Source organism: Sturnus vulgaris, chromosome 5, assembly GCF_052056855.1.
Source record: "Sturnus vulgaris isolate bStuVul1 chromosome 5, bStuVul1.hap1, whole genome shotgun sequence".
Classification (NCBI taxonomy): Eukaryota; Metazoa; Chordata; class Aves; order Passeriformes; family Sturnidae; genus Sturnus; species Sturnus vulgaris.
In genome coordinates, this window is record NC_142247.1 from 3,313,232 (window position 1) to 3,326,281 (window position 13,050).

Consider the following 13,050-nt stretch of genomic DNA (forward strand, 5'->3'; position numbering starts at 1 on the left):
GTGGTGGGCATGGGAAGAAAGAGCCAGCTTGAGAGAGCTTCAGTACTGAGCTAAAAGAGGAGGAGCAGCCTCAAGGGTGATGGGAGGCTGAGTAGAGCAGACAAAGAGGCAAAAAGAGCCTGCTTCATTCTCCATCCAGACTCAGGAGCAAGGAAGGAGAGTAGAAAATTCCTGGAAGTTTCTATTACAATCACTTCAAGCAGCCATAGGAATACCTGAAGCCTTCTGCCTGTTATCTCCCCCATCTGTCACTCCCTGTGGCCTCTTCAGGTTCAGCTTGTTGAAATGAGATCTTTGTTTGCAGCACAAGTGTCTGTTGCAGACCATCTTTGACTGCCTTTGGGGCAATTTAGAGGATGAAATGTTGATGAAATGTTTGCCTCCTGGTCATTCACTGCTAGGAAATGGCTGATCGAGCACGAGTGGTTGCTGTCAAAAATCACACCAATAAAAACATAGGAGCAAAGTAAGTGGTTGAAGACAGAGACGGGCCCAAGCAAGCAGCTGGATCTATCTGTTCTGTGATCCTCCATCACTGCAGTGGGACTATGCAGTGATGCTAAGAAAAGCCCTCTGGCCATAAAACACAGGGCTGCATGGTTTTCCACCATTTCCAAATGATCAGCCTGCTTCAGGTTTTCTTCCTATATGTCTTTGAATTAGCCTCTTCACAGGTAGCAGAAGGAGATTTCTTTGGTCAGAAACCTGTAGCTCTAATTGGCTGAGTCCTTAATTCCCTTCTTTCCAGGCTTGCAGCAATTGCAATCACAGCAGGTCTATCAAGTGTTTTCTGTGCACTGAGGGACAGGCAGGTGAAGGGTCTGGCTCTCAATTCTCCTGGCTTGTCATTTTTATCAGGTTGTGTCCTCCCCCTTGGTCATTACAGGATAAGAAAGGCATTTTACTGTATTTTCTCAACCTTTAGCTTGTCCATCATTCCATGGGCAGGCTGCAGCATGGGGAGGGGAGAGATAAACTGAGGGGGGAGGGTTGGTTCAGACCATTAAAGCCCCTGCAGTAAGGACAGAGATGGAAGGTAGGGCTGCTTTCGAGGGGGATGTGAGAAGGTCAGGAAGAGGGGGGGTGATGACAGGGCTGCGAGCCCAGGGAAAACAGAGCTGCAAAGTTTACACAGGGACCCACGGGAGAAGGCTGTGGGCAAGTGCCTGATCTGCTTGTCTTTATAGAGAGCTATGAAAGCGGGTGGGAGACACATCCGAGCACGGCGTGGACAGGGGAAGGAGTCTCCTGTGGGTGGTGTGAGGTGGGCAGACAGACGATCCCCAGGGGAATTTGGGGTACGGCTGTTGCAGAGGGAACCACGAGGTTCATCCATGGACAGCATGGAGAATGGGAAGCTCCGAGCTGAGCCACAGAGAAATTCCCAACTCTTGAAGGGAAAAAGACACAACCGAGCATTCAGCACAGGGATGATGGGTTAAAACCTGCGGTGCTGGGAGGGCTGGGGCTCGCAGACGCTGCCAGGCTTAGCTCTGCCAGACTCAGCCTGTGCCGCTGGCAAAGTGTCCCCTGTGCCGCTTTAAAAAAATAAGAGCTCCAGCCTGCTGGACAGCCTTGCTTGGAAAAATAAACACGGCAGCGCTGGCAGCCCGCAGGGATAAAGCATACACACACTTTGGGGACACCTCTGCAACGGGGGATTCCCCCAGAGGGCCACCGGGAGCAGAACAACCCTTTCCTTCTTTCCTTTTCCCTTTCCTTTTTCCTTTCCTTTTTCCTTTCCTTTTTCCTTTCCTTTCCTTTCCTTTCCTTTCCTTTCCTTTCCTTTCCTTTCCTTTCCTTTCCTTTCCTTTCCTTTCCTTTCCTTTCCTTTCCTTTCCTTTCCTTTCCTTTCCTTTCCTTTCCTTTCCTTTCTTCTTTTCCCGCATCCGCCGTGTTCGGAGCCCCCCGAGCCGGGGCCGTGGAGCGGGAGCTCCTCCCGCAGGGATGCGCCGGGATAACAACCCGCATCGGAGATGGGGGGATAAAACCCTCTCCCACAGAACCCCCGGCCCCAAAAACCCTCCCTCCCCGGAACCCCAGGATATTTAATACACGAAACTTTTGGCGGTTTTTTAAGCAATGAAATCATTTCTGTGATAGGGAACGGGCTGGATGTCTCTCCCAGCTCTTTTGCAAGCTTCGGGAATGGGAAGAGAGGGGTAAAAGTATCCCTACACTTAAAATAAAAGGGACTGGCAGACCCCCACAATGCAGTTCAGTGTAGAGGCACCGAAACCAGCAACCAAAACAACCCATCCAACTTGCAAGTGGCTGTATCATTAAAAGGCCATAAATCCAAGTTAGCAAATACCCTAAGCAGAAATCACAGCAAATCAATCACATTTTCACTCTGCCAGGAGGGACCACCTTGGTGGACGGGTGAGAAGCACTCGAGACAAGGCTCCTGTGTTTGTCATTATTTTCAGAAAGTCTTTGACTGTTTTTGATCGACAGCCAGGGAAGGCGAAGGTTAGAGGCCTGTGGTTTGTTCATAGTTGAGAAGGCACACTCCAGAGTAGCTGTAGTTGGTTTCCTTGATCTGGTAGAAGGTTTGAAGCCTAGTTCTACAGGCAGCTAAATATTTTCAGTAATGTCTCCAAGGCCAGCATAAATTTTGCCAGAGCAGGATGAGCTGCAAACACTTCTGAGAACTTAAAGTGATCCTGGCAAATTGAGAAAATCACAAAAAATAAACAGTAGGTGATTCAGTTAAGGCAAAAGCACTTAAGGAGGAATAATCATCTGTACAAACGTGTATCTCTGAGCTGCCAGTGCTTTAATAGCTCTGCAAATAAGGCTCTGGGTGTTAAAGTGGGTCAAAAACAAATTAAGGTTGGTGTTTATGGAAATGGAAGCGTAAAAACAAACAATTACACTGTGTAATTGACGCCTAAAGTCATAGGTGTTAAACCTGCCCTATCGAGAGACTCAGGAGATCCTAAGCCCAGTCAAAAAACAAACAAACATTGTTTCATCTCCATGGATGTGAAATACACCTTTTACTTTCCCCAGGTTTGAAAGGGCCTCAGCTGAATTCAGGATCAAGATTTGTGTTTCATGGTGCAGCAAAGAGGGATGCAGTCTGTCAAAGAATAAAAAAAGTGACCAGAGTTTTAGAGAACCTTATTTATTTGTAGGAAAAAAGGGTCTGCATAGAAAAGGCTGAGCAAAGGCAGGGCAGCAACTCACAGAATTCTTAAGGTAGGAAAAGCCCTGCAAAGTCATCAGGTCCAAACTGACTGGTCACCACCTTGTCAACCAGACCATGGCTGCAATTGCCACATGAATCATTTCTTGAACACCTCCAGGAATGGTGATTCCACCACTTCTGCAGGCAGTCTGTTCCAATACCTGGTCCACACTTCCAGTGAAGAAATTCTTCCTGATGTCCAGCCTGGCACACCTTGAGCCTTATGTCCTCTCGTCCTGTCGCTGTTGCCTGGGACAAGAGCCTGACCCCCACCTGGCTGCACCTTCTTTTCGGGGAGTTGTAGAGAGCCATGAAGTCTCCCTTGAGCCTCTCTTCCAGCTCCCTCAGCTCCTCCTCACAGAACTTTGTGCTCCAGACCCTTCACCAGCTTCCTTGCCCTTCCCTGGACTCGCTCCTGTGGGGAGGGGATGCAGAACTGGACGAGGTGGGACCTCACCAGTGCCGAATACAGAGGGACAAAGGGACAAGCAGTGCCCTGGTGAGCTGGCAGAGGTGACAACCAGCAATTCCTTGGCATGCAGATTGCGGTGACAATCCACAATTCCTTGGCATGCAGATTGTGGCAGGGCAGGCAGTAACCCTGTCAGACTGAAACCAGGCCGTGCCCGCGCCCACGCCTTGGTTACGGTGGGGCCGCACAGCTCTGGAGCTCACAGACCGACTGTCTCCTGTCCTTTGGTTTTGTGAAGGGCTCAGATAAACCCGCTGTGACTGCATTGCATGGAGTCAAAGCCTTTCGCTCCCTCCTGCCCACATCTCTCCTCACCGGCGATTTTGCACGCTTCTACCATGGCAGGGCTGCTTGTAACCAGTGCACCCCTTTGCTGTCCAGGTCCCGCCAGCCCCGCTGCTGCTTCCAACACCCGCTGCTCTCTCCACCTCTCCCTAAACCCGCAAACCCACTTTGCCTCGAAGGAGGAACCACGGCGTGGGCGGGCTGGCAGCACGCCGGCCGCTCTCCGTGCTCCCGCCCCGGTCCCGCCCAACCGGGAGCTGTAGGCCGGAAGCGGCCGCGGGCCCGAGGCGGCAGGGGCTGATGGGAGCTGTAGTCTGGGAGCGGCAGGGGCTGATGGGAGTTGTAGTCTGGGAGCGGCGCCGTGCCCGTGGTGTTAGGGGCGGATGGGAGCTGTAGGGCGCTGTGCCCGAGGCAGCAAGGGCGGATGGGAGCTGTAGTTCGGGAGCGGCAGGGGCTGATGGGAGTTGTAGTCTGGGATCGGCGCCGTGCCCGAAGTGTTGGGGGCGGATGGGAGCTGTAGGCAGGGAGCGGTGTCGTGCCCGAGACAGCAAGGGCGGATGGGAGCTGTAGTTCGGGGGCGGCAGGGGCTGATGGGAGTTGTAGTCTGGGAGCGGTGCCGTGCCCGAAGTGTTGGGGGCGGATGGGAGCTGTAGTCCGGCAGCGGCGGCATGCCCGAAGTGGCAGGGGCGGATGAGACGCTAGGGAGCCGTCCCCGAGGCAGCAGGGGCGGATGGGAGTTGTAGTCCGGGAGCGGCGCCGTGCCCGAGGTGACAAGGGCGGATGGCGCTGCGCGGCTCGCTGCGGGCCGGCCGGGCGCTGCTGCGCGCCCCGGGGCCGCCGTCCCGGGGGCTCTGCAGCCGGGTGTGTGCGCGGAGGGGGCGCGGGACGGGCGCGGGGCGGGCGGGGAGGCTCCGGGCTGACCGTGCCCTCCGCTCGCCTTGCAGCCGCCGGCCTTCGGGTTCCTGTTCGATGTGGACGGCGTGCTGGTGAGGGGCAGCCAGCCCCTGCCCGCCGCCCGCCGCGCCTTCCAGAGGCTGGTGGACGGCGGCGGGCGGCTGCGGGTGCCCGTCGTGTTCCTGACCAACGCCGGGAACTGCCTGCCCTCGGCCAAGGCCCGAGAGCTGTCCCAGGCGCTGGAGCTGCAGGTAATGGTGGCGGGGCAGCTGCTCTCGGAGCGCTGGCAGGAAAGGAAGCACCGCGCCATCCCCGGCAGGGATGGAAGCGCCAGGAATGCCCGGCCTGGCCTCGGCCCGAGGGGCTGGATCCTACCTGCGGGTCCCAGCCGGCCTCTCCTCCGTCCCGCAGGTGTCTCCGGAGCAGGTGATCCTGTCCCACAGCCCCCTGCAGCTCTTCAGCCAGTTCCACCAGAGGTGCATGCTGGTGGATGGGCAGGGGCCCGTGGAGGAGAACGCCCGCAAGTATCCTTTGTGTCTCTGTGCATCCTGCATCCCAGCTAAAGGCTGCTGCTCCTCCCCTGCCCCTGGGTCCCGCTTGCTCAGCTTCTGGAGTACGAGGAGACACAAAGATCATTGGGTTTACCTGTAGGGCAGCGTCCTTATGGACAGGCTCAGGTGCTGTTGATCTCTGTGCTGGTCGTTTCCTGGTTCCCCTGTTCAGTGTTTGGCTTCTCACGCTCGTGGCTTGTCCTGTGATTGCTGTTCTGTTGGTGGGATGTGACCATGAGGACTCCGCAAGCTTAGGTGTCTTTCACTTTTGAGATAAAGTTGTGCTCCTCCTATCCTTTCATGGCAAAGCCCATTAGAGATCACTCCCAGCTGTCCCACGGATAAGGTTTTCCCCAGAATCTGACAGCAGTTGAAAGAATTCAAATAGCCTAGTGGAAGGTGTGGATGGCTGCAAGCCATGAGGTTATGCATTACCACACTGCTCTGTTACTGGGACTTGCATTGCTTAATCCTATAGATGCTTCTGCAAGTAACTGAAAGAAAGACTGTCACTTAAAAAAAAAACAAACCCAAACAAACCAGTCTCCACAACATTCCTTGATGGTCTGAACTAGCCTGGGGTTCAAGCACGTGGTGACCATAGAGGCCCTGAGGAAGGCATATCCCCTGTTAGACATGGTGGACCTGAGCCGGAGGCCAAAAGAGCTGGTAATTTCCTGAAGGAAATCAGAAGGGGTGTTCTGGTGCAGAGGTGGTCACAGCACACAGCAAAGGGACAGGGCAGCTGGCTACTTGTCCCTTAGCAAGAGCCTGGCACTGACACTGAGCAACCAGCACCTCTGCTCTTCCCAGTGTTGGCTCCTGCCCCTCTCCTTTCTCATGCCACACCTGCCTTCCATTGCTGTTCCTTGCACTGAGGGGTAAGGTGGTTTGGTTGACATCTCCAGCTCTGAGACAGGAGTGCATGATCTGTGAAATCCCATCTGGAACGGGGGAGGGGAAAAAAAATTCCATCAGGATTCCAGGTGGTTTGTCCTGCCTTATTATGGAACTGCCTTGGCAGGTTCAAAGGAGGCACTTTTAATTTTGTTTTGGAGATGGCATTAGGTTTTGCATTACTAATCCAGCCTTCCTTTTTTTCTGGCAGCCTCCTCCAACCACTGGCTTCCCCACTATAGAAGGTAAGCAGTGGCCTGTGTTTACACATGAGCAGCAAGGCAGGCCAGCTGGGATGGGAGCTAATGATGTGCTGTCAGCTCACTGCTATTCCATGGGCAGCATATTCAGAGGGTACAGCCAGGAGGCAGCCTCACTGCTGGGAAAAGCTGGATAAAAGCAACTTTTCCCTGTGCTGTGTGCCAGTATCTGGGAGCAGTGGTGCACGTGGTGCAGTGCTGTGCAGACTGGAGCCCTGGCACCAGCCACGTTCTACTGGTAGCTGTACTTGCCAGGGCAGCCCAGCAGAGGAGGGGTTTTGTTAGTAGGTGGCTTTTGGATGCTGTCAGTTCCCAAACAGCTCTCAAAATCTTGCAGGGATTATTCTGTTTGGTGAGCCAGTGAGGTGGGAGACAAGCCTGCAACTCATTACTGATGTGCTCCTGAGCAATGGGAACCCTGGGGCAGAGCTGCAGGATGTACCATACCCTCATCTGCCTATCCTGGCCTGCAACATGGACCTCCTGTGGATGGCTGAAGCCAAGATGCCCAGGTGAGCAGCACGTGTGGTATTTGATTTAGCCTGTTTCATACTCCTCTTGTGCAGGTGATCGTTTTGTACTGTGTTGTTTTTTTGGCATTTGAATGTTTTAAGAGCTGTACAATGTAGTTAGCAGCAGAGACATGAAAGCTGCATGAGAAGTAAAGACTAAAACTTGGGGAGAAGCAAAAGGCAGAGCACTGCCTGTGGACGGGTGTGTGGACACCTTATCCAAAACAGGCAATAACCAAGGAGTGCTTGCTGCCTCCGTGCTGTTACTGGGGATGCTGATGATCTCCTTTCTGGGGCAGGCTTGGCCATGGCACTTTCCTCCTCTGCTTGGAGAGCATCTACAAGAAGGTGACAGGCAGGGAGCTGAAGTATGAGGCCTTGATTGGCAAACCCAGCACAATCACCTACTGCTATGCCCAGTACTTGATCCAGCAGCAGGCAGAGAAGCAGGGCTGGAAGGCTCCCATCCGACACCTCTATGCAGTTGGGTAAGAGACTTTTTCCTTCTGGTTTCCTTGGGGAATTGCATACTGACCACTCTTTAGTGGGTTTTTTATGTGTTTTTGTTTTGTTCTTTTTTTGCTTACTTGCCTTTTCTTCCCCCCCCCCCCCCCCCCCCGCCCGGATATTTCTAAAGTTCATACCAAAATTCTCGTGGTACCTCTGGAGCCTCACATCAAGGAGCAGAGGCTTGCTTACTTTTTGTACCCTACACAGCAAAAGCTGTGGACTGTAGGATGCAGAGTGCACATAGGGTGACTCAATTACAGACAAACTTAAGAGACCCGGATATAGTACTGATAGCTCAGTTTGGCCAAACACTTTGGGAATGTAGGGAATATAATCCAGTAATGGCTGAAACTGCTGTGGGTGCTTGGGAGATGCACATGTCCTGAGGGACTCACTGGCTGCTCCTCTTGATGTTAGCAACTATCTCACACCCCTTCCTCCTTCAGTGCTGTCTTAATGTCCGTCCCCCAGAGCCAGGCTTGTTTCTCATTTCTGCTTCACACTGTGACCTTATCCAGGGATAACCCTATGTCTGACGTCTATGGGGCAAACCTCTACAACAACTACCTCAAGTCAGCTCAGCAAAACCAGGTCCAGGCTGGGCTGAAGAGGATCCCACAGGCAGCCTGTCCCCAGGCTGAGGTTTCCCTGGGGCTGAGGAATGACTGCAACAATTCAGTGGAGTCTTGCCAGTCGATTCTGGTCTGCACTGGGGTCTACCGCCACAACAGTGATGTTCCCAAGAAAACAGCAGGGACAGTGTTCCATGGACATCGGGACTTCTGCTTCGACCCCAGCCTGGTGGAGGCATCCTACGTGGTGCAAGATGTGGATCATGCTGTGCAACTTGCTTTTAAAAAAGAAAACTGGAGCTAGAGGTTAAGACAGGTGTGCCTAAAGATCTACTGTAAAAGGGGTTTTATGTACTGGAAAGGGAAGAGGGGAAGAATGGGGAGGGACCTGGGGTGATTGCCTAATCAAGCTAACGTTAAAGAAAACTCCCTATTGCAGCACTAAAAGCCCCTTAATTTTATTGATACTCATCTGCCATCCTAACAGCTGCTGACAAACTTTCAACTGTGACCATACATTGCTGCCAGCCGTAATTGAGCCATAATGGAAACAGGGTATAAGGAGTAGGCTTGTCCCAACAATCCCAGTTTTGTTCAGCTCTCACAGCTCATTCTTTTCCACACTTTGTCTGCAAAAGATCAGGGGAGCCCACCCTCGTCTTTGTGAGGTGTTTGAGAGTGAAGCTCTTCCCCACAAAAGGAGCCACCATCAGCCATTTGTACAATGTGCTGTTTGTCCAGGCTGTGACTCCAGCACACAGAAGCTGGGCTGTGGTGGCACCATGCCAAGAGGAGACTTTTAAGTCTTAACATTCTCCTCGTGAAGAATAAGTGCCTACAGACTTTAACAAATTCTCTTTGCCTGGGGATTTGCCACTGCATCACTGTCAGTCTGAAACAAAGTTCTGTTTTGCAGTCATCTGGCAGCTGTGGAGAGGCAGGGCCCCTCAAAGGAAACTGCAGTAGCCAGAGCAACTTGCTGCAGGGCTGAGGTGAAAGTTATATTGTTCCCCCTATTTAGCATTCTGTGAACACCCCTGCCTTTTCCCACTAGGGTGCCAGCAGTCTGCTCTCAGTAGCAGAGGAAACCACCACAGAGTTTGAATTGGCAGAGTTGTCTTTGCCCAGAGCTCAGTGCTGCAGCAAGAGGCTCTTTTGGCAAGGAGCATCCACCTGCTCCAGCTGGCATAGCTTCCAAGAGGGGCCCTTTTTGGAACAAGGGGCAAACAAAAACAGTCACAGTCCACCTTTGCTCCTTCCTTGCATGCAAGGATTCAAAGAAGATCATCAAGCCAGGATGGTACCAGAGCCCCAGATCCCCAGGCCTGATCTTTTAGAATACAAATGTCTGTCTTCCAGTTCTTTAGTTCCTCTCATCCCTCATGTGGTTTGCAGCTCAGGGATGCCCCATACAGTCTGACCTCTGGTCCCTCCTGTTTCTTCAACGTGCAGGTAGAGTCCCCCTAACATGAATTAGCAGCTGGGACTTTCCTGCCCAGGAACATTTCCCTAAAAACATGCACCTTCTATTGCCTCTTCTCCTAGCTCAGACTATCCAGAGAAAGACAAGACTTGTGTCTCCATAGACATTCCAATGAAGATAAGCAAGGTTGGCATGACAAATTAATGTGAAAGATTTGGCTTAGTGAGGAGTGTCTTAATTCCAGAGGAGCACTGTGATTTTAGAAGCACAAATCAGCCTGTGTATATGATGAAAAACCTTGGACCCAGCACAACTGAATTGGTTTTCCTAATTACAGTCAGCTCACACTACACTGAAGTATCAGAAACGGGTCTGCTCTGCCTCTTCTTTCCTCCTTCCTGCTTTATCTGGCTTCATACACAGGGTACAAACAAGATGTTCTGCACAGAAGTTTGAGTTCTTAATTCAAATCTCAGCATCCACATGCACTGAAATTCTGCTCCAGCAGCTCTCCATCCTCTCCATGCTGATCTATCTTCCTAGGAAGGTCACTGCAGCATAGGCTTTGTTCTTAAGTTGTGCCAGGCTCTGTGTGTGAAGCAGACCAGGTGCTCTTTCAGTTACCCAGGCAAGAGAGTTCCTTCTCTGTTTCTCTGTCCTTTACTTCATGAATAGGAGCAGAAAAATACCTCCTTGCTCGTGTTTCCCTCCTGCAAAATCCACAGTGGGAAGCAGTTTCTTCCTCTCTTACCACTACTTGGGGTTCTCCTTTCTCTCATCAGGACAAGAATTGCTTGTCTGCTCCTAAAAACAGCTGTAAAGGAGAAACAGAAATTTGAAACCTTTTCGTTTTACTGGAGAGAGAAGGAAATTACCATTTCATCTTGTTGCACAAGACAAGGGCTTGTCTGCAGTTCCCAGAAGAGCAGGCACAGGGAAGGACTCGGGATATAAGACAGGGAAGGTCCTTTATGTGCAGCACCTCTCCACAGTCACAGTTGTGCTGTGCACCCAGCGTGCAAGGCCTGAAACTGGAGCCCAAACCCCATTTACTCACAGGGTACCTCCAGCGTCCCTCAGCCTCACTTCTCAGTCATGCCATCCACTGCAGAAACAGGAATACTCCTTTTGCTTGCAGTGCTTACTGACTTTGGGTGGTAACTGCCACGGGATTCCTTGGAATGGTCCTCATGGATAGATCTCAGGGATCTGGTTGCTGGCAGGAAAAAGGAGCCACACCTTCAGTGTGTGGGTGCTGACTGCAGAAATGCTGAGGTCTGTCCATCTGCAGCCAGCCTTTGGCAGAGCTCTGTCTTGTTAAAAGCCTGGTGCCAGTTACTCAGAGAAAAGGTGCTGCTGAACCACTGTGCCCTGAGGGCTGTGGCACCTCTTCCAAGGAAGGAAGAGGTTTGCATTTGCACAGAGAGGGAGCCAGGCATCTCCATCTTTGGAATAGCAGCGGAGGTGAGCTGACTGATGTGAATCTGCTTCAGATGCCAAATCTGCTTTTAGCTCTGGATTTGTTTTTTTTTTTTTTTCCACCAGTGTTCTGTGAGTCTTAAAAATGCATAGGAGGAACTTCAGTGATAAGGAATAAAAAAAAAATGCTTTGCTTGCGAGTTGAAATTGAACAGAAGGGAGGAGAAGGAATCTAGAAATATCTTGTACCCTTTCCCTGATTCATACCAAGTAAAGTTGCATAAAAAATTCTGATTTGTTGCTCTCTGCACTAATTTGCCAGATGGGCTGCCCTTGGTCTGAGCAATGCAAAGACCTTTTTCCTCCTTCCCTTCTCAGCTCCTTGAAACAGTGCACTTTGTCCAAGTCCCTGCCTGAGAATTGCACCCACTGGATGGAGTAGGAAAACTGACTCCTCCAGCCAGCTGGACACTGGCTTGATTCTGAAAGGTTTCTATTAATGAAATTACTTGGCAGGTGTCCTGTGTTCCATGAGTTGTGCTAGAGTGCTGTACAGGCTTGTAGCTTATCTCCAATTCATTTATGGACATGTGTTACTGCCAGAATTCAGTGAAATCCTTTTTCCTTGGAACTGCGGCTTCCTGGAATTGGCTTCCAGCATGGCTGGAACAAAACCCTTCCTTTGTCTCATGCATTGCTCAGAAGTGGTGTCTCTGAAGCAGTATTCCTGTCCTCTGGAGCATTCATCCTTCTGTGCAGATTATGGGACTAAGCAGCAGAGGGGACTTCACTGCTTATCCAATACCTTAATACTTGCATGGTGCATTTCCCTGTACAGCAAACAGGGCCAAGACCTGATCCTAACAGCTCCATCTTCCAAAGATGAACAGGTTTTAGTCAAGCCAGAAGGGAGTTTGCACCTGACAATAGCAGGAAGGAACCAAGGGCTAGACCTTGTTTTGGATCTGAAGCAAAGAGCTTTTATGGCATGCAATAACATGGTGGCCAGAAAAGTCAATTCCTTTAATCCACAGGACACATGCAACTACTAACCTGGCATTCAGGGCACCAGACAACACTGCTGTCCCCTTCCTTCCCATCCTAATCCTGCCAAGCCTTTCTCCCTCCAGTAAATGGTAATGTTTCAGATTGTGTCATGTGCACTACAGAAGAGTGATTATATATCATTCAGAGAAATCGAAAACTGTGATTATTTTAGATTTCATATTAATTTCAATGCAGTTACAGAGTTGCTACTTTGTTCAAGCACATATGTAAAATAATAATAAATTCAAGCACATATGAAAATAATAAAAGATGTTTCCTTTGAAATAAATTTTAACTTCCTGTGTGTACATTTAATGGGTATTATCCTGCTCTCTTTCACATCTTTGCCCTAAAAGATGATTAGGGCAAATTCTGTTTGTTTTTCCTTTTTTTTTTCTGTTCTTCAAGCCGTTCTAGGATTTTCTTGAAGGAGCCACCCTGAAAGATACCCCTTCAGCAATTAACTGGTAAATTTTCAGACTAGAACCAAAAGCTTCCCCTGATTTCAATGGAAAATTAAAGATCCTGCTAGGCGAAACCATCATCTTTAATAATCTAGAAACAGCCAACTCACTTGAATTGTTCTTATATTTTATCAGAAACTTTCCCATCTACAAAGTTCACAGCTCAGAGAATGCACATCAGACAGCAGAACAAGTGTGATGCAGAGTCCTGAGAACTAGATGTTGAAAGCAAAAAATCAGTAAAACAGTTTTGGAGGGACTGGACAAGGATTCCCATTCTCAGCAGGGAGAGGAATTGAATTATATTCTACATCCTGGAGAAGCGACCTACAGCCCCAACCTCTAATAAATAACGATAAAAAGTGTTAATCAGACTCCTTTTATCCAGTGCTCTGGTAGTTGGAGCACTCACCCAAGATGGGGCTAATCAAGGTTTAGTTAAGCAGGGAGAGATGATAGCCTGAAAGTCCAGGTGCTTGCTTTTAATCACTATTGTCAGAGCACAAGGATAGCCTAGGGTTAAGGTGTCCCTTGTAGGAGAGCCTGAACTG

The 13,050-nt window shown here is 50.5% G+C and overlaps 1 protein-coding gene and 1 long non-coding RNA gene across 2 annotated transcripts in view; one reads left to right on the forward strand and one right to left on the reverse strand.

The window, feature by feature from the left end:
- The window catches only part of LOC148223510 (uncharacterized), a 45,736-nt gene extending 40,401 nt beyond the window's left edge, over window positions 1-5,335 (reverse strand). Inside the window, exon 1 of the long non-coding RNA XR_015803631.1 lies at window positions 5,220-5,335. This is a non-coding gene — a long non-coding RNA (uncharacterized LOC148223510). The remainder of the gene's footprint in view (window positions 1-5,219) is intronic.
- On the forward strand, window positions 4,716-12,324 carry HDHD5 (haloacid dehalogenase like hydrolase domain containing 5). The gene is made up of 8 exons (XM_014869916.2): window positions 4,716-4,811; window positions 4,895-5,095; window positions 5,256-5,368; window positions 5,971-6,064; window positions 6,504-6,537; window positions 6,890-7,064; window positions 7,364-7,552; window positions 8,093-12,324. The coding sequence occupies exons 1-8, from the start codon at window positions 4,731-4,733 to the stop codon at window positions 8,448-8,450; spliced, it is 1,245 nt and encodes a 414-aa protein (XP_014725402.2). The 5' UTR covers window positions 4,716-4,730; the 3' UTR covers window positions 8,451-12,324.
- Window positions 12,325-13,050: the final 726 nt, after the last annotated feature.